The 24,483-nt window shown below is 49.8% G+C and overlaps 1 protein-coding gene across 1 annotated transcript in view; it reads left to right on the plus strand.

The window, feature by feature from the left end:
• LHX4 (LIM homeobox 4) overlaps positions 1-24,483 on the plus strand; it is a 70,589-nt gene that overhangs the window by 39,687 nt on the left and 6,419 nt on the right. The window contains exon 3 of the mRNA XM_034780208.1: positions 11,765-11,967. Coding sequence (XP_034636099.1) covers positions 11,765-11,967 — 203 coding nt within the window. The remainder of the gene's footprint in view (positions 1-11,764; positions 11,968-24,483) is intronic.

Genomic DNA, 24,483 nt, shown 5'->3' on the forward strand with positions numbered 1-24,483 from the left:
ACTGGGCCGGCTGGTTCTGCCTGTGGGGTGGGAATGGGGGCGTGGATGTGAAGTTTGTCATGAGCTCCAGGGCTGGGTGAAGGGATCTGTTCAATCGTGTGTGCTGCATTTTGTGCAGGTGCCCATAGACCATGCAGCGGGAGGGACTGTATGACAGGCACAGCTTATAAAGCCCCAGGCAGATCAATAAGAATCCCTGAATTTTAGTCTTTTCCCTCGAAGTAGGATATATCTGTACCTCTTGCCCGCACCTTGCTGGCATTAATCAGCTCCATCATCCAGGGACTTAATATCCTCCTCACTTCTCCAGCTGTTTGTGTCTCTCCCCGGGGGAGGGCCAAAATGGCTGGACAGGCTGTCCAGCAGAAATGAGTGCTTGGGTTTTGTTTACTTACAATCCCTTTAGCAGTGTTCCATCAGGCTGTTTAGTGTCGCGTTCGGGACAGCGGGGGCTGTTAATGAATGCATTGCTCTGGGGACTCAGCCTTCGGCACGGAGCCCGATCTCTGGGCAGATCTATCTTCCATCCAGCCCACTTTCCCCACCGGGATATCTGACCACCTTACAATTCTCCCTGACTGGTGGGCTAGATAGAGCCTTAAAATCTCTCTTGCCTCTCCCTTAACAGACAAGAAAAAGCCATATTCCCCCCCTCTTCTTTCTACTCTTCCATCCGGCCCCCATCAAGCTGATATTTAAATTGGGCACTTTGTGGTCCAGGTTAGAGACTGGCACTTTTTATCTAGTTCAGCTGTTCTCGAACTGTGGGATCCCAAAGTGGGTTGTGACCCCATTTTAATGGGGTCACCAGAGCTGGCCAAAGCCTGAGCCCCACCGACCAGGGCCAAGGGCTTCAGCCCTTGGTGGCAGAGCTCAGGTTACAGGCCCCCCCTCCTGGGGCTGAAGCCCTTGGACTTTGGCTTTGGCCCCCACACCTGGGGTCATGTAGTAATTGTTGTTGTCAGAAGGGGGTCACAGTGCAATAAAGTTTGAGAACCCCTGGTCTAGTTGTATGAAGATTAATGGCACTTCTGCTTGTGCATAAACTGTATGGGAGGCTGGAAAAGGTAGTGTAGGTCGGTGCTGCCTCCTACAGGTGAGAAATGCATTCTTGTACCTTATTGCAACTCCCCCACTTAACCTCCCCGCCCACCCACCCCCGGCAGGTTTATGGTGTGTTGTACTGAAATGTTCTGGTCTTCAAATACTGCTGGCCACACGGGAGTTGATTTACGCTATAAAACATTGCAACAATCCAGCAATGTTTGCATTGAAATAGCAACTTCCTGTGCAAGGTTTTGAAAGAGCTTCACAAACAATAAGAGCCTGATCCATGGCCCACTGGCCAGACTCCCATTGATTTCAGTGCGGGGCAGGCCCGAAGTTTGAGAGCCTCCCTCCCAGCATCTCTGTAAGGTTGGTAAAGACTCTTAGTCCCAGATGGGGAAACAGAGAATTGAACGGTCCTGTTCACACTCCGACTACAGCCCTGATTTTGTAACTGGTTATGGGTACCGCCAGCTAATTCCAAGTCACCTGGTTCGGTGTGTGTCACCTTCACAACCACGTTGCCACATCCACCACTGGGCGCAGAACCAGAGGTGGTGTCTAAGAGTACGTGTGGGGCATTCTATCTCATAGTGCCCCAGCAACCTGCCTCTGACAAGGTCTGGGAGGCGGGAGGGTTGCTGACGAGCCCTACCTGTCACCTAGGATTATAGGCTCTCTTAAATCTTAAATCCCCTCACAGTGGCTATTTGGTGTCATGGAGACCTTCCTGCCTTTCCATGTTGCAGCACTCTCCAGCTTCTCTGTTACACCCCGACACAGAGCAGGGCAGACATGGCACCAGCCCGCAGAGCTCTCTCGGGCATTGCCTGGAAAGGAAACCGAGGCAAAGCGTTCAATCTATTCAGCTTAACAAAGATACTTCCCAGCCTAGAATTATCAACATGGGGAACAAATTGTTAATAATAGGCTCTTCTGTGTAGCAGAAAAAGGCCTAATACGATCCAATGGCTGGAAGTTGAAGCTAGACAAATTCTAACTGGAATAAGGTGTAAATTTTTAATGGTGAGTAATTAACCATTGGAACAATTTCCCCAGAGTTGTGGTGGACTCTCCATCACTGACCAATTGGATATTGTTCTAAAAGATCTGCCCTAGGGATTGCTTGGGGGCGTTCTCTGTCCGGTGCTATCAGGGGGCCAGACTAGATGATCACAATGGTCCCTTCTGGCCTTGGAATCCGTGAATCTGTGGAGTGAAGAGGCTCATGCCTGTCTTCCTTGCTATACTAGATGGTGCAAAGGACAGTTTTTGAACCAGGCTGAGCTCTGCCACTGGTGGGACAATGCTGTGGCTGTCTAGACTGGCGGCGACCAAGGAGGCTGACCCAGCCAGTTGTTTTGACGCAGCCTTTCTGTGTGCAGTGCTGACAGTTGTCATGGAACAGAAATCCACCCATACAGGAGGTAATGCCCCCCCTGTGCACAAGAGGCTTTCTATAGTACTCTAGAGACTGGCCATCAACACAACAGTTGCTCCCTGGCAGAGTTCTGTGGCATTGGGAAGACCTCAGGGGCAGAAGCTGAGCTGGATAAGAAGCAAATGCTGACCCACATGATCAAGGTTGTCTTTGCTTCCGAAGCAATGAAGGACTTTGAATGATTTTGGGAGTTCCCAACTGGTGCTGGGGATGGATGGAACTTGCTTCTCAGCCTCTCTTTTCCCAGTCGGGCCCGGGAGTTCTACACCCATAAGCCATGCAGGCTTTGTTAGTCACAGAAGGGGCTTCAGGGACTGGCAAATTTGCCAAGGGTCACAAAGCAACAACATTGAAGGAATCTAGTTTGCACAGAGAGGCATCAGCAAGGATACTCTTAGACAGCAGGGACATGACTGGTGATCACATCAGCTGGGACTCACTTGGACCCTTCCAGCCTTTGCTAGCCTGGCTGATGGAGCCATGCCCCAGTTATGAGAATGCTGACAAATACATAGCAGTTGAGGGTGCAGTGCCTCTGGGAGACTGGAGGGGCAGGCCAGAGGCCTGCAGAGGTGGAGTGACACTGAACTGAGATGCAAATTGTTGCTGCTGGTCAGGACCGTCCCTAGCTATTCTGGGTCTCTACGCAGCCCCCTCTCCCCCCCGCCTGTGGGGAGTGTGTGTGGTGCCCCAGGCCTCCAGGGGGGCGGGGCTGGCTTGGGGGGCAGGGGGGAACCGCCCCCCAGCACTCACTTCACGCTGCTGGTGAGTGCAGGCCCGGCCCTGCTGCAGTCCTCAGGGGCGGGAAGGGGACAGAGCAGGGCGGGGGCTTTGGGGAAGGTGTGGAGTGAGGGCAGGGCTGGGGCAGAGCAGGGGCGGGAAGAGGCAGGGCTAGAGTGGACCAGGGGCGGGGGGCATGGGGAAGAGGCGGAGCAGGGGCTGGAACAGCACGCAGCTGCGCAGGGCACCTACGCAGTTGCGTACTTTGTGTATGGGTAGCGACAGCCCTCCTGCTGGTTGTGTGCTCCAGAACCTCTGGGAACGGACAGGATAGAACTACAGGGGCTGCTGATGGCCTTGTGGATAAGGTGGCCCTAGGACTCAGGGGTTAGTCCCCAGCTCTGCCCCAGACTTACTTCATCTCATCAGTCTGTGCTTCAGTTCCCCTTTTGCCCAACAGGGGTGGTTATTAAAGCTGGGCAGGTTTCCCTGGCCTGTGAGAGTTTTCAAAATGTTTTCCCATCCTGAAGCGGAACAAAAAGTTGAAATCTTGAAAACTTTCATAACCTGAGAAGCCACAAACCATTTGGACTTTGCCTGATGAAATGCTTCCTTCTGATCATTTCAAAACGTTTCATTTCAGTTCTGACCTTTGAAATGTTGTAGTCTTCTTTTTTTTTCCCAACTGTAAATTGAATCCCCAACAGCTCTATACTTAGCCTTCCTTCCTTCCATCTTAGATTGTCAGCTCGTTAGGCCAGGGCTTGATTCCCTCCTGGTCTGTCTCTGTGTGCACAGCATGTAGCACAAAGGGGCCCCTGACCTTGGCTGTGGCAGGTCAGTATTCCGTCTCAGCCTGTCTGGAGTTCTGCGCCCACCGCTGCTATGAGAACAAGGCTGGCAAGCCAGAGAGCAGATGCTCTGTGCTGGTACTTCGCTCACACTGCTGCTTTGGGAAAGCGGAGTGAAAACGCCATGCTGATGTGCCTGGGTCACATACTCTTAATTAATTTGCCTTTTAAATACTGATTGATCTGATGTCAGGCAATCATTACTGTATGTAATCACAAATGAAGTATTTACTTAGCAAGAAGCAACAGAGGGTCCTGTGGCACCTTTAAGATTCTGTTAGTCTTAAAGGTGCCACAGGCCCCTCTGTTGCTTTTTACAGATTCAGACTAACACGGCTACCCCTCTGATACCATTTACTTAGCAGTGTTTCCTGGCTTTTGATATACTCCGACAAGGGCTATTAAAGAACATGACTTTTTATTAGAATAGAAAAAGTGCAGAACATTTTTCACACTGTCCAAAGGGGGCAAAAAGATACATTGAAGTGCAGTTCTGCTTCGTGCTTTCAGGAGGTAGGTGGCAGCTGATGGAAGGTTTGTGTCCTTGCAGTGCCCACAGGAACCAGTTCTGAGCACTGGTGCGGGGCTAGGGTGACCAGATGTCCTGATTTTATAGGGACAGTCCCGTTCTTTGGGTCTTTTTCTTATATAGGCTCCTATTACCCCCCACCCACTGTCCCGATTTTTCTCACTTTCTGTCTGGTCACCCTACGTGGGGCAGCAGTGTGAGAAGAAAGGAACCGGATATTGTTATCATTGCACACGGGCAGGCTGCAGATGCGAGCTGGGGATTGAGACTAGAGCTTGAGAGGAGGGTTGCTAGAGACTCCATCATAATTTGTGGCAGTGTCTCAAACTGCTGACTCCAGCCTGTCTTTTGGGCCTCCGTCTCCTCCTGCCTGCCTTCCTCCTTCCCCTACTCCCACCTATATTTGGCCTCCTCTTCTGCCCTTCCCTCTGGTCCAGTGTGGCCACCTACTGGTCTGAAAAGGTGAGCATGCAGTCATCTCCTGGCCCCATCAGGGATCACATGGAGTCAGGGATGAGTTCCGCAGTGTTCTTTGCTGTCTTGTATCTCAGGGTTGTTGGTGCCTCTGAAGTTTTGGTAGGTCTTTGCCTTGAGCCAGCCCCTGCAGTGGATGGTCCCTGGGCCCTGCTTGGCATGGTGCCATCATCAGGTTGCCATGAATGTTGGCTTTCTGTGGGCAAAGCCCCACTGGGAGTTATTCACTGTGGGTAGGACTCACCCCTATTCAAAGGGGCAGCACAAGTCTAAGCACCACGGAGATTGCACCGAAGTTCTTCTGCACAAGGGTGAAGTTCCACCTGGGCAGCCCTGTCTAGGGGACGTTGTTCCCCTGGTCAGAGCTGTGACCTTGACTCTCTTTATGTATTTGTTTTCTATAAAGACACGTCTCTCGACTGCCGGCCATTCACTTGCTTCCCACCAAAGCCACTCATCAGAGCTATCCATGACTTCCAAGGAAGTAACCTGGAGTTAGTGCCGGGGAAGAGGGCCTTGTTTTAATGTGCTGAAGCCTACGGCTGCCCTGACATTACCAAATGTTCCTCCAGATGCCTGTGGCCTAATCTACCATAAAGCTGCCAGATAACCAGACAACAGTGCGGTTGGACTGCTCAGGGTTATGATAACCAATGAGATAAGCAGAAAGCCTGGGTGTCCTATTCAGGTTCGGCAGGGAAACATTCACTGCCTGTGACCCTGGTACATCAGCTTGAAGAGTAGGTGTCTGAAAAGTTCGGTATGAACCCTGTTAAAGATCAGAGGCTACAAACTAAGGTCAACCTGTACATGGACTAGATCAGTGAGACTCAGGGTATCTGCACTGCAACCAGGGCCGGCTCCAGGCACCAGCCCACCAAGCATCTGCTTGGGGCGGCGCCTGTAGGGGGGCGGCGTGGCGGGGCGCTCAGGCCCGAGAGCGGGGCCACGACTGGGCTCGCCGCCCTCCCTGCGGTGTTCCCGCCGCCGGGGAGAGCGGAGCCGCAGCGGGCTCGCCGCCCTTCCCCCCAGCGCTCTGGCCGGTCGGGGAGAGCGGAGAGCCGCGGCGGGCTCGCCGCCCTCCCCCCAGCACTATGGATGGTCGGGGAGAGCGGGGCCCCGGCCGGGCTCGCCGCCCTCCCCCCAGCGCTCTGGCCGGTCGGGGAGAGTGAGAGCCGCGGCAGGCTCGCCGCCCTCCCCCCAGCACTCTGGCCGCCGGGGGCTCTCCGCCCTCTCCCTGGCACTCTGGCCGCCGGGGGCTCTCCGCCCTCCCCCCGGCACTCTGGCCGCCGGGGATAGCAGAGTGTCCCGGCCAGGCTCGCCGCCCTGCTCCCGACACTCTGGCCACCAAGTCCAGCTCACCAGATTAGGGACAGCCTGTCAGCTGGTGGCAGGAGACCTTGACCGAGTCCTTCAGCCAATTGTATTGCACCTTTATGGACTTTATTTTCACATAGTCTGCTGGATCCTGCTGTCAGCTAGGTGATCAGAGACCTGCTGATGCACCTTCTGACTGTATCTGGCTGGTTTCCAGATAGCCAGAAGGGTCTTAATTTCCCTCTTGGCCCAGGCTTTTCCACAGTGAGGGGTTGCTCTGCAGCTCATGGTATTGAGATGTTGGAACAATGGTGTAAGTGCTACGTTCAGCAAAAATGTGCCATAGTTAGACCATCCACCCAAGTGAAGTGAAAGGCTCAGTTATTTCCCTGACGACACAGGGCGATATCTGTCATTGAGCTGACTTTCTCTGGGCTCTGCTGTCAGTTTATTTCAGTGAAGCCACAATTCAGCAGGTTGCATATGAAGGGCTGAGCCTTGAAACTAAAGTTTTCCTTTATTTATTTCCACATAACCCCCACCTAAGAAAGCAAAAGGCAGGGGAGCAGGTGTCTCATGGAACCTGGAGTTCCCAGAGCCCCCCGTGCGGGGTAATATTGCTATGTGCTCAGCTGTTCTGATTTGTAATCTCCAGGGGTTACCATTTGCTTGTGACCCAGTCTTTCCAATCTAGCTCTATGCCGTCTGCCTTGGCTTTTTGTAAGGCTCCAGGTACTGTGCTCTCTAACTACCGGGTGCCCTCTGTTACTGTCTGGCAGCTGCTGTTATGGGTTTGCATGTATATTGCAGTAGTGTGTAAAGGCCTCAGCCAGGCTGGGCCCCTTGTGCTGGGCACTATACAAACACATAAGAACTGACTGTCCCTACCTAAAGAGCATGTCTGCTGGGCAGCCGTAGGCTCTCTGTGGTTGTGGAGCTGTGGTGGGTGCTGTTCATACATGCTGGGAGAGCTTACAGTCTAAACATGTCAGAGAGCCAAGGGCAGGAGGGGAAACAGAGGGACAGGGAGGAAAAGTGACTTGCTCATGGTCACACAGCACGTTAGTAGCACAGCTGCAAACTCAGGTCTCTCAGCTCCCCTGTGGATTTAGGTGGCTCACTTTAGACACCCAAGTTTGGATGTTTAGGCCTCGAACGTTGACCTCAACATAGCCATGGGTCACTCGTAGCCTTTGCGTGGGTCGGGGAACTTTTAAAAAAAACGGTAAAAAGCTACATTAGTGATTGAAACCAGTCACGTTCAGGCGGCAGCTGTAATGATTTGTAGGAGAGAGGAATGAAGTCCCCATGGTCCTGCATGACTAGACCCAAGCAGCCAGGGCTGGTAGGATAAGTTGTGCGAGGTCTTGTATACACGGGGAAGTTAGTGCACAGTACACTAGGGTGTGAATTGAAAGTGCATTAAGCTACTGCACACACTGTCAGTCCACAGTAAGCGTGTCCACACAGAGAGTTAGTACAGCTAACACCCTGAGTGACCACTCATAGCTACTCTGCACTAACCACGGCAGGCTTTTTCCCCATGTTCCCACGCCCTGAGTCAGACTTTAAGTGGCTATTTGAAACATACAACTAAGAAAAAAATAATCCAACAAATAAAAAACTCCAACAAGGAAATTAAATGCAAAAAAAAATCAAGTTAGTGTAATGTGATGTTTGCGCACATACCATTTTGTCCAATGAAAAACTTTCAACTTCAAACAGCATCGTGAACTGGACAGTGCTGCCCATCTGTGCAGTTTCCCAGTCCAGTGGCTCAATAACTACTGACTGGTGCCAGCTGTATGCCAGAAAATCTACGGCGCATGCACCAGGGCCGGCTCTAGGCACCAGCAAACCACGTGCTCGGGGCAGCCCATTTTCAGGGGCAGAATTCCGGCCATCGGTTTTGTTTTTTTTTTGCTTCAGGTGTCAAAAGCCTAGAGCCGGGCTGGCAGCAGCAGCGCGTGGTGCGCGCAGGGCACCCTGGGGCCACTGCGGTTCGTGCCGCAGGGGAGCAGCGCCCGCAATTGTGGCTGGACCGGGCAGGCTTCGAGCGGGGGACACTCAGGCTGGGGGCCACCCCGTGGGGCACAGGGAGCCGCCTGGAGGTGCCGCAGGGCGGCCGCCCCCCAGCACCACAGCCGGGGCTGGGCGAAGCGGCCCGAGCCGCCCAGGGACTGCGGCAGGGTGGCCAGAAGCAGCAGCAGCAGCAGCGGGGCCATAGAGGGCGGGGCGCTGCCGTGCAGGGCCCACGTCCCACTCTCCGGGGCTCCACTCCCTCTGGGGCTACCCTGCCCCGGCTCCTCAGCCCCCTGCCGGAGCGGTCACCCGGCTCTGTCCTCCTGGGTCCGGCCGGTCCTGGAGGCGGGAGCCCTGGCTGGAGGGACCCTGGGCTGAGGTGAGCCCCGGGAGCCCCGCTGCTTACCCCGACCCTGCCAGTGCTGGATCGGCTGGAGGTGAGGGGGAAGCGGGTGGAGTCAGCACTGGTGGGGGGGATCCCAGGGCTGGAGCGGCAGGGGGGTGCGGGTGCGGGGGAGAGAGTCCAGGGCTGGGGCAGCAGGGGGTGTGGGTGGGGGGAGAGAGTCCAGGGCTGGGGCGGCAGGGGGTGTGGGTGGGGGGAGAGAGAGCCCAGGGCTGGGGTGGCAGGGGGTGTGGGTGGGGGGAGAGAGAGACCAGGGCTGGGGTGGCAGGGGGTGCAGGTGGCGGGGGAGAGAGAGCATCCAGGGCTAGGGTGGGGGGCAGCCAAACATTTTTTTGCTTGGGGGCAGCAAAAAACCTAGAGCCGGCCCTGGCATGCACAATGTGGCTGAGTTAATGTTACTGTTGCCGCCTTAGCATTGTATTTCCTGACCTTTTATTTTTCAAAGTGTGCATCCTTTATGTTGCTTTAGATGGAAATTATACACACAGTACATATATGTGCTCAACTCACTGTGGCGGGAATGGTGGGGTAACTGCATACACCCACATGCACTCTGCACCAGTGGGGGCACCGACCCCCCGCCCAACTCCCACTACATAGGGGAGGGCATCGTGACACTGAGTTTAGCACGCTATAGAATTGCCGCTGGCTGAAGCTGTGTGGGGAATGCATTGAATTAGCACATCCACCACATTCCCTGGTCCTCCCCTGCTGGGCATGCTCACTGTCTGGGCTGTGCTTACTAGTTTGCCTATTGGTGTCCTATGCTACTGTGCCCCCCCCCCCCCCCCCTCACTGGCGCTGAATAGAGCTGTGCAGGTGTTGGTGTGTGAGCAAGCAGGGGCTGTTTGAATGGCTAAGGTTGCAAGGTGTCTAGTGTAGAAACGGAGTTTATAAGGGAATCAGATGAGCAGGGAAGCCTTATACTGCCAGTGAATTGTGTAACTGCACGTACAGGAGCTGCAGCGCTGGGGGAGCCATAGAGAGACTTTCCTGGGCAGGCAGGACATGAAAGATGAGCTGAAGCTGCTTTCACTAGCCAGTGGTGTAAATCCTACAATCAGGGAAATTGCTTCTATTGCTAAAAATTGTGGTGGTGAAGTCCATTTATTTTTCATTTTTCTTGTGCTCTCGCGACCCCCTGGCACGAATCACTGTCTGCATGTCGATTAAATTTACACCAGACATTATCTTTCATGGCTCTAGCGCACGTATGTAAACTGTGCTTTTGGCCACTGCAATTCCGTAGCTCAGTGGTTTGCCCGTTGGTTGCGGATTGGACTGCACTCAACTCCAGGAAATCAGTCCTTTGCTAAGAAAATGCTCTGCATCGGCATCATTTGTGATGTTCATGCGTGCCTCACCATGGGAATGAAAGCACGCTCTGTTACTACCTAGTGCTCAAGATCAGAAAGAAGGGGAGGAATGAGTCACCCCATCAAGAGCCAGTCATTCATTGGAGCCAGTCATTGGATCAAGTCTCTTTTTTCACCCCCCTTCAGGAAACATGATGGTTTCTCCACTGGTTATTTATATGTTTGATTTTTTAAAATGGTATCATAGCTATGTGCACCTGAGGCAATTCCATCTAGTGGGTAAGGCACTGGCCTAAGCATCTGGAGACTTGGCTACTAACCTGCTGTGCAACCTTAGACAAGTCACTGTTCTGTGCCTCAGTTTCCCCTTTGTCAGTGTTGTCTATTTAGATTGTAAGGTCTTTGAGGGCACGGACTGTCTTTTGCTATGTGTATGTACAGCACCTGGCACACCAGGCCCGGTCTCATTTGGGGCAGTTGTAAATGCTACTGCAGTACTAATATATAATACATGTGATAGTAAACAAGATCAAGTTCAACCCTGCCATCAGACAAGCCATTGGGCTGTCCTCCTGCTCCTGGTGGTTGTCTCAGAAGCTATAGTGCTATAACTGCAGAGTTGGCTAGTTTTGTGAGTTAGATCTGGCCTCAGAGGGCCTGGTTCCCATCGCACTTGTTGTATCAACTGGGCGTAACTCCAGGGAAGTCGGTTGTGTCGGTGTCAGACTGGTATGTGAGGTCAGAATCAAGCCCAGGGTATTTAATGATAGATGTTGTGAAACCTACAACAGATGTGGTGTTTTTAAAGATGGGTAACAAGCTGGATTTAAACAACAGTCAGTATCCATATGCTCACTCCAACCTAGACAGCCTCCCCCACTCAGGCACCCCAGCACATTTAGTCAAATGCACACGGTGAGCTGAACACATACATACCTTTAGAGACCCCCCCACCCCATACAGACACATTCAGCTGCACCACCCCAGGCAGCCACACACCCACTTGCACACTGTCAGACCCAGCTGCCCGGGTGCAAGCTGTCAGTTGCACACTGAGGCACACACTTGCTTTGGCGCACGCTCACAGTGATACTCTCAGGCACACCCATGCTGGCACAGATCCCCTTGCTCAGATGCACACACGTGAAGACAGTCCCCACAGGGCACAGTCACTGGCCCAGACACACTCACGCGGCCTGAGACACACGTTTGTATGGCAGATGCACTCTGCCAGGTGTCATTGCAGTGTAACAGCCCTATCATGCTGAATTAATCTGGGATTCATCATGCTAGCCATGCGCGTAATGAATTTATTTGGTATTAATATGGATGAAATATGTACTGTCCTTGCAGGGGAAATCGCACTGCCTATAAGCATTAGTTAAAAGGACCATTAAAATCAAACCTTCCTCAGATCCATTAGGCCAGTCTTTCATGCTGAAGAAGATAGAGCCTTGCTGTGTGAAATGTCATGCATAATTAGGTTGATTGCAGTTTTAAACTCTGCCCCTTCTTTCCCACCCCCTTCCCAGGCTCCCTCCACTGAGCACTCCCCTGCTGCTGAGATCTCTCCCGAGCTAGTTGGCGCATTATTCCTCACTGTTGCTCCATCCGTGTCAGAGCTGCCACTTGTTCTACTTTCAGGCGTTTTGGTACGAAATGCACGGCCTGTCAGCAAGGAATCCCCCCTACCCAGGTGGTACGGAAAGCCCAGGACTTTGTCTATCACCTGCACTGCTTTGCCTGTATCATCTGCAACCGCCAGCTGGCCACAGGCGATGAATTCTACCTCATGGAAGATGGGCGCCTGGTGTGCAAGGAGGACTACGAGACAGCCAAGCAGAACGGTAGGTGCTGAGCTCACCACGGAGAAGGGAAGGGGTCACGCCTAACAGGTGACACTGGGAATTCTACAACTGCAGGGTGGTCTGAGACGGGATTATGGTTCAGCTGATTTTAGAGATTGGGGACATCTGCCAAATTCAGGGTCACATGAGGGTGTGTTTGGATGAAGATTTTGACAGTTGGTTTGTCTATGACGGGGTCGGCAACCTTTAGAAGTGCTGTGCCGAGTCTTCATTTATTCACTCTGATTTAAGGTTTCGGTGCCAGTAATACATTTTAATGCTTTTAGAAGGTCTCTTTCTATAAGTCTATAATATAGAACTAAACTATTGTTGTATGTAAAGTAAATAAGGTTTTTAAATGTTTAAGAAGCTTCATTTAAAATTAAATTAAAATGCAGAGCCCCCTGGAGCGGTGGCCAGGACCCGGGCAGTGTGATTGCCGCCGAAAAACAGCTCGCGTGCTGCCTTCGGCACACGTGCCATAGGTTGCCTACCCCTGGTCTATGATGTTTAGGATTTTAAGGGGCCCCACTAGGGTCTGTTATTGAGTTAAGGAACTGTGGAATGTGGATCCAGATTCTGAACTGTATCCAGCTCCCAATTCTGTGGGGATGTTTGGTTCTGGGGCTGACCTTCAGGCTCTCATCTGGTTTTACTGTAAAATAATTGTGCTTATTCCCTGGTTCAGCAATGCACTTAAGCATGGGCCTAACTTTAAGACACAAACAGTCGCTTTGACATCAGTTGGGCTAATCACATGCATAAAGCTGTACACGTGTCTAAGCCCTGTACAGCTAAATCAGGGCTCCGAGCCTCTTTTTCCTTGGATTCCTCTCCCTCCCATTTTTTTGTAACTGGGAACATTTGCAAGTAAACAGGATCTATGTATCTTTAAGTTCCTGCTGTCTGTTGCCCACCTGAAATTCTAATCCTGCCGTGGCAATGACAGTCAGGTCAAAAGGATTATAAACTCTGGTGCAGAACGGACAGCTGTTGGAGCTTGACTCTTAGAAAATAAAGATCCTGTTTGCATGGGAATGCACATAGGGCCAGACTTTTAAAGGTTTTTAGGTGCTTAGAGATGCTGATCGGTGTCTAATATGGAAAGCATCATGCCACCTTGAGCTGTACTCTGGTCGCAACTCCTGAACTAAACAGGGCTAGGCCTGCTGAGTATTTTGAGAGGAGACCTTCAGGGAAAATCTAAATCTTGTAGCAAGTGGTGGTGATGGGTGAGGAGCTGGTACAACTTCCTCTGGTTTGTTAAATAGAACCAACCCCCAGCACGGTGGTAGGAGGCACTGTGTGGCTGGTGGTGCTGTCTGTTGGATAAGATGCACCGGGGTCTTCACTACGTCTGGCCATTAAAGATGCAATGAGACTTTTGCAAGGGCAAAGGGTGTTAGCGCAGGGGTCTGGTCAAAACTCCAACATGAGGTAATCCCCTCTCACCTTAAATTCTCCTTGTCGGAGAATTGGCAAGGGAATGTGGTTCGTTTCCTGCCCCCAAGACACTTCTCTGTTGTGCATTGCTAAACAGTGCTGCATTTCTTCATTGCTTGGTGAAGTGACTCTTTAGATACAAGGCCAAACCCTGCCTGTTCGCTACTCCCAGTGAGGTTGCCTGGGTGTAACCCTGGGGAGAATTTGCTCCTTTGTTTGTAAAGCATGTTGAGGTCCTTTGGAAGGAACGGCGCTGTCACCAATGTTAGTAAAATAAGATAATCATTAAGTAAGACCCCGAATTTCCCTTCCCCTAGAAGCAAGTGACCTCTCAAGGGCACAGCTGCAGTACGTTGGTAGAACAATGCAGAGAAGCTTAACATTGAGAGGACAGTCCTAGGTTTGAACCACAGGGACAGCATTGATAGCACAAACCAAATTCAGCTGGGCTGTAGGCAGGCGCAGCGCCACCCAAGGCAATGGCCTTGCACCTTACACTAGAGCTGAATTTGGCCCTAAGTTCCCATTTATCCATGTGAACCAAACAGGGCTCTAAAGAGCCAGTGGAGGTGAAAAACAAGGCTAGGGGAGGGAGGGTGAGAGAGAGACTATAGATCACAAAACAGTAATGAATCCACAGAGACGTCCCAACGGTGCCTGACTGAAATTAAAACTGAACTGGTCTTTAATGGATTTCATGTTGACAAGCCCTGACTTCTCATTAATTAAGGACTCTATTTTGACCTAATCAATTTGGTTAGGGTGATGCAATGCCTACTTGTACTGGACGGGGGGGCATGAATGTAATATTACTCAGATTCCATTACTGACTCCCCAAGCTAGCGATGGCCTTGGTGTCACGGTGTTTGACAGCCTAATAGCCAGTAGGAAAGAGAGAGAGACAGGCACAAAGTTTCCTGTCCAAGAGACAGGTGCCACTGTGCTGATTTCAGTGGGATTTCACCTGCGAATCTGAGAGGACTTGGGTCGTGTGGGTGGAGCCAGAGCTGAACATGGTTCCAAGTAAAGGACATTTTAGGCAAGACCCTTGTTCTGTGCTGGTCTCAGCCAATGCGGATCCACACACTGCTGCCATATAGCTTTATGGTCAAAACCAAACATGGCCCCTCCCAGCTTGCAGTATTATTTCTGAAGGCCTCCGTGGCATTCGTCTGGAAAAACGAATGCCAGCCAGAACCTGTTTTGGGCACTAAGGGGTAACCTGTCAGCTAGGAAAATGTCATTGCTACCAAGTTAGACACACATCTGGTGGGCATCACTGGGGCGGATAGAGATGTTGGAAGTGGTGCAGTTTTTCTGTCATGTAATGTTTAAATGTTATTGGGCATCCAATCTGAACAAATCAGAAAATCACCAAAAGGGTCCTAGCTCATAGAAATATAGTTTAATTTTGACCAAAATTGGCAGAAAGTTTCTAAATACAACTGATCATGCAATGATACACTCAAACGAGTACTGTTTGGGAAAATTCGGGAAATATTTCGCCCTAGCTGATATATTTTATCCTTTTTCCTGTACTTTTTTGCTTTCAGTTAAAGCAAAAGTCTGTAGTCACAGGACAGTATGAGCTTGTTTATATCATGTAATACATCAAAATATTTGTCATTATGTGTAGCATGTACTGATTTGAGAAAAGGTTTTCTGTCTGCTATTTTTATGAAGTTATGCAGATAATGAGACCTCTACCGCCTAATTATAAAACATATTTTTTGATGTTCTCTGTTTTGTTAGAGCCATAAGTCTAACACACACATGGTATAACTGTAATTATCTTCTTACTATCACTGACTACAATGACAATATATGTAAACTACTTCTAGAACAGTAATGACTTAGTAGAAGGGCTGTTGAATGTCTTGTATGAATATATTATGTGAATACCAAAGTATAACCATGTATTCTTATGTGACCCCTACATGACCTATGGAATGTGTAATGCCTTACCTTTACTCACAGAAATAGTCACAGTGATTTGTACATAGTTGACCCATTTCTATTCCCCCTCAGAATCTGTGTCTGAAGTGTCCAATACTCTGTTGCTGGACTTGTCACTGTCACAGTTGCATGCATCAGAGCACACCAGCTCTTCCCGGTCGCATTTGTATCACCTTGTTGCACAAGTACTTTCACAGCTACACAGCACAAAAGTGAGCAGGAAGCAGCATCATTTGAGAAACAAGGTGTCCATACTACTACCCATCCAGCATTGGCAGAGGACACTTGAAGATACCGAACTGTTGCATGATTCCCTGTGTGTGACTGATAATTTCAGGTGCGGCCTGAAGGAGGCCAATGTTGATGACACTTTTCATAGAATCATAGAAGTGTAGGACTGGAAGGGACCCTGAAAGGTCATTGAGTCCAGTCCCATACCTTCACAGCAGGACCAAGTACTGTCCCTGACAGATTTTTGCCCCAGATCCCTAAATGGCCCCAGATCCCTAAATGGTTTTTCGTAACAAACAATGCGTAGCACATGTTCTCCAGAGATGCTCGCTGGTTGTGCCACAGTACAATAAAGAGACCAGTGAGCCATAGGCTGCTGAATCAGAAAAAGCTGCAGTTATCTGCCTTCAAATCTTGTTAGCGATACTGACCAAGACCTGCTTGATTCAGCTACTGCTGGGTTCTTCATTAACTCTCAGGTTAGGTCGGGTCTGTCCATGCCATGAATTCGAAGTAATGGTCCTAATTTATAACACCATTCTGTCTTCTAGACTGTCGTATCATTGTGAGTGTTTCTGCTCGTAGACTCATAGACTCAATGTCAGAAGGGGCCATTATGATCATCTAGTCTGACCTCCTGCACAACGCAGGCCACAGAATCTCACCCACCCACCCACTCCTGTAACAAACCTCTATCCTATGCCTGAGTTATTGAAGTCCTCAAATTGTGCTCTTTGCCCTCCGCGCTGGAGGTAATGGACACAAGCTTATAAAGAATGGACACACCACACCTGAGATTTCACATCTGTTCTTAAACTGGGAAGAAACCACTTTTCTTTTGCACAAATCTGGGGGGGGGGGAATGAGCAGTATCCCCACAGAATGTGTCTGAGACGCCTTCCTCTGATCTGACCAACACACAGCTCCAACCCCAACACTCTCAGCATTATTAGACTCAAAGTGGTGCTGCTGTGAGCCAGACCTAGAATGCCACCAGGCACAAGACACACCAAGGCTGCAGTAGCACATCTATTTAAAGTGCTCTAACAGCCAGTCAGGTTGACTTGGATGGTTGTAGGCTCCTAGAAGGCCTTGGCTACCAATACTAGTGCAAATTTGGGATCATGGTCAAGTAGCCCTGAGGTACAGCTCCCTTCCTCTCCTGGCAAATGACCTGTGTTTAATTTTAAAGTGCTCCAAAATGCAAATGCAGTGCCAGATTGGCTTGAGCACTGATATGCCAGCTGAAGACCTAGAATAGGGTACAATTTTTTGGGGGTGGTTCTGGTGACCGGTGCCTGCCTGGTCTGTTATTTTCAATGGGGCAAGTTATGGAGCTCCAGCAGTGTTGAAGTTGGAGGTGCAGACAGTGCTGATGCAGCAGTGCAGTGCTGAGCAGGGGAGTGAACTGAGACTGTGTATGTCACAGAATTCGGGGAGTTAAGAAGGGGCACACTCAGGCCAGACCATTGGCACGCAAAGCCAGAGCTGCAGTGAGCCCTAAGTCCTAGTTTTAGCACCACTGCGATCCACAAAACCCCTGCTCGGCTGCCACCCAACCCTAAGTTTTTGCTCTAAAAGTTCCCTCGGTGCCTATGTTTCTGCTTCTGAGCATGAGTCTAACTGCCTCATGCTAGGCACCAGCAGCTTAGCTCATGCCTAAGCCCCAGCACACACGTCAAATCAGAGCTGGTAGGGCTGGTCAGAGGCCACCAAACTACATTCCGGTGTAACGTTTAGTTCCATGGTTAGGATACAGGAGAGCCTGGCCCACGTGCCACCCTCTGCCTGATGAAGAGAAGGGGCTTGAACAACACGTGTCCTGAGAGGGGGCGCAGCTCCCCCACATAACCGATAGCCAGTAGTTAGGGTACTCATGTCGTGGGAGGGAACTGACTGTGGTTCAATCCCCCCACCCTCTGCCTGCTGACAAGGGATTTGACTAGGGATCTGCCAGCGCTCAAGCGAGTGCCCCGATCACTGAAGCAGAGGCTGTTCACGCAGGGGCTGCTTTTCAGCTCTTGTTGAAGCTGTTCACTTGACTGAACTAAGAACTGGGGCACAGGCAGCCTGAACCTTCTATAGTGCCATGGTTTGGGGGATCATCCCACGCTGTGGGAGATTGTGGTTCAAGGCCCTTGATGAGTTGGGCTTTGAAGAATGAGCTCCTACCTATGACGTGACTGGCCTAACTACTGGACTGTGGAGTACTCTGATGTCTTTTCTGTTGCAGCTGGTCTGCTTTAATTGCATATTAATTGGGCCAAAGCAAGACTAAGAAGCCCTCTCTGGTGGTGAGGGGCCTCACCTTGGATGTGGGAAATCTCCACGTGAGCAGAGTAAGTGCCCATGTCATAGGGCTAGTCTGAGCAGCTGCTCCACTTTTAAATGGGGGCACAGCAAACATGCAAATCACTCTTTTCTCCGCAGGGGTACCCAGGCTGTGGGAGACTCCAGGGCAAATCCCTCCTCTGCAAAGGCGTTTGACCAGGCATCCCCTACGTCTTAGGGCAGTTACCTGGAGGGAGAAGATGCCTGGTCAAACTTCTTCCTAACAAGCAGAGAGGGGATTTGGCCCAGATTGACGCACAGCCCAGCTGAGTAGCCTAATCACTAGACTATAGAGTGAGTCTAACTCTTTTGTTCGCCTAAATGCACAGGCACCAACTTACTTAGCTCCCAGGGGGTGCTCGACCCCAGCTCCGCCCCACTCCCTCTCTTTCCCCAAGCCCCCATCCTGCCTCTTCCTGCTCCTGCTCCTCCCCTTCGCCTCCTGCACACCACTGAACAGCTGATCTGCGGTAGGCCGGAGGTGCTGGGGAAGAGGGGGAAGCGCAGACCCACAGGGCTGACAGAGGGGGCTGAGCACTCACTATTTTTTTCCCATGGGTGCTCCAGCCCCGCAGCACCCCTGGACTTGGCACCTATGTCCAAATGATAGTTAATTAAAGTAGAACAGCTTCAACAAGCAAGACTGAGGGGACACCCACCCTCCCACCAGTCAGTATATTCCCATAGCCCAGTGATTAGTGCACACAGCTGAGAGGTGGAAGACGCCCTTCTCCTCATTGGGCAGCGAGGGAAATAGAACCAGGATCCCCCCCAAGACAGGTGAATGTCCTAACCTCTGCCTCCTGCCCCCACCCCTCTCAGCTGTTTGGGTGTTAGGCAGGTACCTAAGAATCTCACAGGAAACAACTTAGTTACCCAAGTCACCTGAGGCCAGGTGAGAGCCTCACCACCCTGATTGCCTAGTGATCAATGGCTCCATGTCTAGTTGGCAGCCAGTATCAAGTGGAGTGCCTCAGGGGTCAGTCCTGGGGCCGGTTTTGTTCAACATCTTTATTAATGATCTGGACGATGGGATAGATTGCACCCTCAGCAAGTTCACAGATGACACTAAGCTGGGGGGAGTGGTAGATACGCTGGAGGGTAGGGACAGGGTCCAGAGTGACCTAGACAAATTAGAGGATTGGGCCAAAAGAAATCTGATGAGGTTCAACAAGGAGAAGTGCAGAGTCCTGAACTTAGGACAGAAGAATCCCATGCACTGCTACAGGCTGGGGACTGACTGGCTAAGGAGCGGTTTAGCAGAAAAGGACCTGGGGATTACAGTGGACGAGAAGCTGGATAGGAGTCAGCAGTGTGCCCTTGTTGCCAAGAAGGCCAATGGCATATTGGGCTGTATTAGTAGGAGCATTGCCAGCAGATCGAGGGACGTGATTATTCCCCTCTATTTGGCACTGGGGGGCCATACCTGGAGTATTGTGTTCAGTTTGGGGCCCCCCACTACAGAAGGGATGGGGGCAAATTAGAGAGAGTCCAGCGGAGGGCAACAAAAATGATTGGGGCACATGATTTACAAGGAGAGACTGAGGAAACTGGGGTTATTTAGTCTGCAGAAGAGAAGAGTGAGGGGGGATTTGATAGCAGCCTTCAACTACTTGCAGGGGGGTTCCAAAGAGGATGGAGCTAGGCTGCTCTCAGTGGTGGCAGATGACAGAACAAGAAGCAGTGGTCTCAAGTTGCAGTGGGGAAAGTCTAGGTTGGATATTAGGAAACACTATTTCACTAGGAGGGTGGTGAAGCACTGGAATGTGTTACCTAGGGAGGTGGTAGACTCTCCATCCTTAGAGGTTTTTAAGGCCCAGCTTGACAAAGCCCTGGCTGGGATGATTTAGTTGGGGTTGGTCCAGCTTTGAGCAAGTGATTGGACTAGATGACCTCCTGAGGTCTCTTCCAACCCTAATATTCTGTGATTCTATGAGGGGTTCCTGGATGTGGCGCTCAAGCAGAGCTAGGCACTGACCTCCCTGAAAGGGGCAGGGCTTAGCACAACCCCTCTGCTCAGCATCTCCCAGGGGCTAGCTTAGGCTGCTCCCTGCCTAGCATGCCGGCTTTTGTGGCTCCCCTTCTTAGGTGCCACTCTCTCACTCTCTCCCTCCAGTCATTGAAGAGGGAGCCGAGGAGCCTAACTCAGGCTTTGGGAAGTCCATTGTGATTTTTTCCAGGCATCTAAAAGTTAGGAGTGGCAATGCTGAGTATTGCTATACCTAAGGCTGTTTGTGGCACTGGGCCACTGTGCTGACAGACAGGGGAGGTGAGCATAGAAATGGGCCAAAGCAAGACTAAGAAACCCTCATTGAAATGTAGGGCTGGAAGGAACCTCTGGAAGTCATCAAGTCCAAGTAAGGCTAGACCATCCCTGACAGGTGTTTGTCCACCTTGTTTTTAAAAGCTTCAATGAAGATTAACCCCCTTCTTGTCCTACCTTCAGTGGACATGGAGAACAAATGATCACTGTCCTCTGTATAACACCCCTTAACATATTGGAAGACTGTTATCAGGTTCCCACCCAGTCTTCTTTAAACATGCCCAGATTTTTTAATCTTTCCTCATAGGTCAAGGTTTCTAAATATTTTATCATTTTTGTTGCTCTCCCCTGGACTTTTTCCAGTTTGTCCACATCCTTCCTAAATTATGGTACCCAGCTGGGGCCTCACCTGTGCCAAGTAGAGCAGGACAACTACCTCCTGTTCTTACATATGAGACTCCTCTTAATACACCCCAGAATCATATTAGCCTTTTTTGCAGCTGCAGCACACTGATGATTCATATTCAGTTCGTAATCCACTCTAGCCCCCAGATCCTTTTCAGCAGTACTAGCACCTAGCCAGTTATTCCCCACTTTGTAGTTGTGCATTTGATTTTTCCTTCCTAAGTGAAATACTTTGCATTTGTCTTTATTGAATTTCATCTTGTTGAATTCAGACCAATTCTCCAACTTGTCAAGGTCATTTTGAATTTTAAATCTGTCCTCCAAAGTGCCTGCAAACCCTCCCAGCTTGGTGTCATCTGTAAATTTTATAAGCATACTCTCCATGCTGTTATCCAAGTCATTAATGAAAATATCGAATAGTATCGGACCAAGGACTGACCCCTGTGTACCTCCACTAGATACACCCTCCCAACTTGACAGCAAACCATTGATAACTACTCTTTGAGTACGGTCTTTCAACCAGTTGTGCACCCATCTTTTAGTAAATTTATTAACACCGCATTGCCCTAGTTTGCTTATGAGAATGTCATGTGAGACTGTCTCTAAAGCCTTTCTAAAATCAAGGTATATCTCATCTATTGCTCCCCCCTCTCCATTACATCAGTAACCCTGTCAAAGAAGAAAATTAAGTTGTTTTGGCCTGATTTGTTCTTGACAAATCCATGCTGACTATTACTTACAACCCTATTATCCTCCAGGTTCTTACAAACTGATTGTTTAATAATTTGCTCCAGTATCTTTCCAGGTATTGAAGTTATGCAGACAAATCTATAATTCCCCAGGTCCTCCTTGTTCTCCTTTTTAAAGATAGGCACTGTGACGGTTCCCCCCATGAGGCTTTATGGAATACGCTTATGAATGTATTGATGACCTAACTAAAATGTTTTGTGCTACATATGCCATGTAACTTATCTCTGTAAAGGTTATGATCTACTGAATCTATTAATCCTATTTGTATGCATGTATCATTTTTGTATTTGAAGTTAGGAGTCTTGGCTGTATACTTGCTTGATTTTAACTAGCCTAGTAGAGCATTTGGTCAGCTTCTTAAGAAAAGTGCAAATTAAGTGCCCAGTCAAAAACCACTTAAGCCAACAATGAACTTGAAGATGCCAATCCACACCTGAGCCTTCCCAGGAATGTGGCTTGGCTGGTAAAAACTGAGTCATGCATGGACATGTAGCTTGTCTATGTGAAGCCAAAACTCCATCTTAAAGCTGGACTTTGCATAGGAGAGAGGAGGGGGTCTCCACCCTCAAGAGAAAGTCTATTTAAGCCGGTGGGAGACCCCTCCATTTTGCCTTCAGCTGGCTAAAGAGATAGCCTCTCCACCCCCAAGGATACCTGAAAGAAACTGGAACAAAGGACAAGTATCAGGGGGTAGCCGTGTTAGTCTGTATCTACAAAAACAACAAGGAGTCTGGTGGCACCTTAAAGACTAACAGATTTATTTGGGCATAAGCTTTCGTGAGTAAAAACCTCACTTCTTCGGATGCATAGAGACAAAGGACAGTAACTACAGGGGATGTGAGTGATTGCTGGACCCAGGCTAGCAGGAGACTAGGCTGTAGAAGGAAGTTTACTGGAACTGGTGAGATTTTATTTGTATTCAGTTTCTTAGACATAGACTTGCATGTTCTATTTTATTTTACTTGGTAATTCACTTTGTTCTGTCTGTCACTACTTGGAAGCATTTAAATCCTACTTTCTGTATTTAATAAAATCACTTTTAACTTATTAATTAACTCAGAGTATGTATTAATATCTGGGGCGGCAAACAGCTGTGCCTATCTCTCTATCAGTGTTATGGAGGACGAACAGTTTATGATTTTACCTTGTATACGCTTTATACAGGATAAAATGTATTTATTTATTTCTTTGTTTGGACCCCATTGGGAGTTGGGCATCTGAGTGTTAAAGACAGGAACACTTCTGTAAGTTGTTTTCAGTTAAGCCTACAGCTGTTAGGGGACGTGGTTCAGACCCTGGGTCTGGCTCAAACCAGGCAGGGCCCTGAAGTCCTAAGCTGCCAGGGCAGGAAAGCAGGAGCAGAAGTAGTCTTGGCACATCAGTTGGCAGCCCCAAGGGGGTTTCTGTGATTCAACCCATCACAGGCACTATGTTTGCCCTTCTCCAGTTTTCTGGGACCTCTCCAATCCTCCAAGAATTTTCAAAGATAATTGCTAATGGCTCCCAGATTGGTTCAGTTATTTCCTTAAGAACGCTAAGATGAATTTCATCAGGCCCTGCTGACTTGAACACATCTAACTTATCTAAAAATTCTTTAACCTACTCTTTCCCTATTGTGGCTTGCATTCCTTCCCCCAGTTGTCAATATTGTTTTGAGTATCTGGTTATCATTAACGTTAATAATCTTTCTCTTGCTCCTAATGTATTTAAAGAACCTCCTCTTGCCTTTTATATTGCTTGCCAGGTATATGTAATATACCATATTACAGGAAACAGCACTGTGACTGTAAGGGAGCTGAGAATACCACAGGCATGCAGCCCTGAGACTGGATGAGAAGGGCTGTGAGAATGGGCTTGCTTGGTTCGTACCACAGACATATCACCAAGACCAAGAGAGCTGAGAATGGGCCGGCTTTGTGAATGCCACAAGCACTGAGATCAGGGTGGGGAATGCAGAATAGACACCATCAGTAGACCACAGCCTCGCACCCAAGAGCAGGGTGGGAAATTGAGAACAAGCAGTCTCAGTGCATGCCATAGACACAGAAGCCTGAAACTGGGGGTTGGGGGTGTGAGAGAGACATTGTGGAGCATCCCTTCCCCCATGGTCCTGCTGCCTGGGGAGGGGATGACGGGGGGGGGGGAGGAGACGAGCTCTAAACTCCTTCACCACACAGTGCTCTGGGTGCTGCTGCCTTCAGCCATCTCTTTTCCCCCATGCCACTGAAAGCTGAAGTAGAGTCATCACAACCAGTGACAGCATGAATGTTTGGCAGCATCTGAGACACGTCCACTCCCAGCTCCAGCCACTCCATTCATGGGAATGAGTCTCATCTTTTGTCTGACCCCAGTTTTGAAAAAGAATTAATCTCTCCCAAGAATAGAGCAATATTTTGGGTACATGGATGAAACATCTGAGTCCAAGCACCACATCAGCACCCCATTTGCTCCGAGTGTTTGCTTTGCATGAGCAACGTGCAAGAACATGCGTGAATCTGCTTCCTCAAGTTCTGGCATTGCAGAATGGTTGCCAGGCACTGCTTTCACTGCACGTGCAATGTGGTGAAACCCAACAGCAAAGTACATGTCGCGACCAGGTGACAATCTCTGTCCACACTTCACAAGCCAGTCACTGAGGAGAAAACGTGCAGTGTTAGATTTATTCTTTGAATTTTATATCATCTGCAAGCGTTGCTTTAGTAATAGTGTGAACACAGTGGGGGCTCCGAACGTCTTGCATTTGGATATTCCCCCTGTGGGCTCTCTCACCAGATTTGATTGATTCTTCATTTGCATAATTGTCCCCCACAACAGCAGTGTATGGACATTGCAGTCTGAGGATAGTGTGCAGCAGCTGATCAGACAGCTTCCCAGTAGTTTGCACTTGGCAGTATCATTGCACACCATCAGCAGAAGCATCCCGAGTTCAAGAATAGCTGACATTCGCTCATCAGATGCTGGTAGCTCAACCATTGACAGATTTTTCTCCAGCCAAGACAGTGTGTTGCTCTTTTGGGCCTTTCTTAGCGATCCACCCAAGTTGAAGAGGGAAAGTGGGACAGGTGCCAGCTCATGTGTCGTCAAACCCTGGATATCAACATCTCTGGACTGGGCAAAAAAACTGTCAGCTTGCTGAA

The sequence above is a fragment of the Trachemys scripta genome, chromosome 8, assembly GCF_013100865.1.
Source record: "Trachemys scripta elegans isolate TJP31775 chromosome 8, CAS_Tse_1.0, whole genome shotgun sequence".
Taxonomy (NCBI): Eukaryota; Metazoa; Chordata; order Testudines; family Emydidae; genus Trachemys; species Trachemys scripta.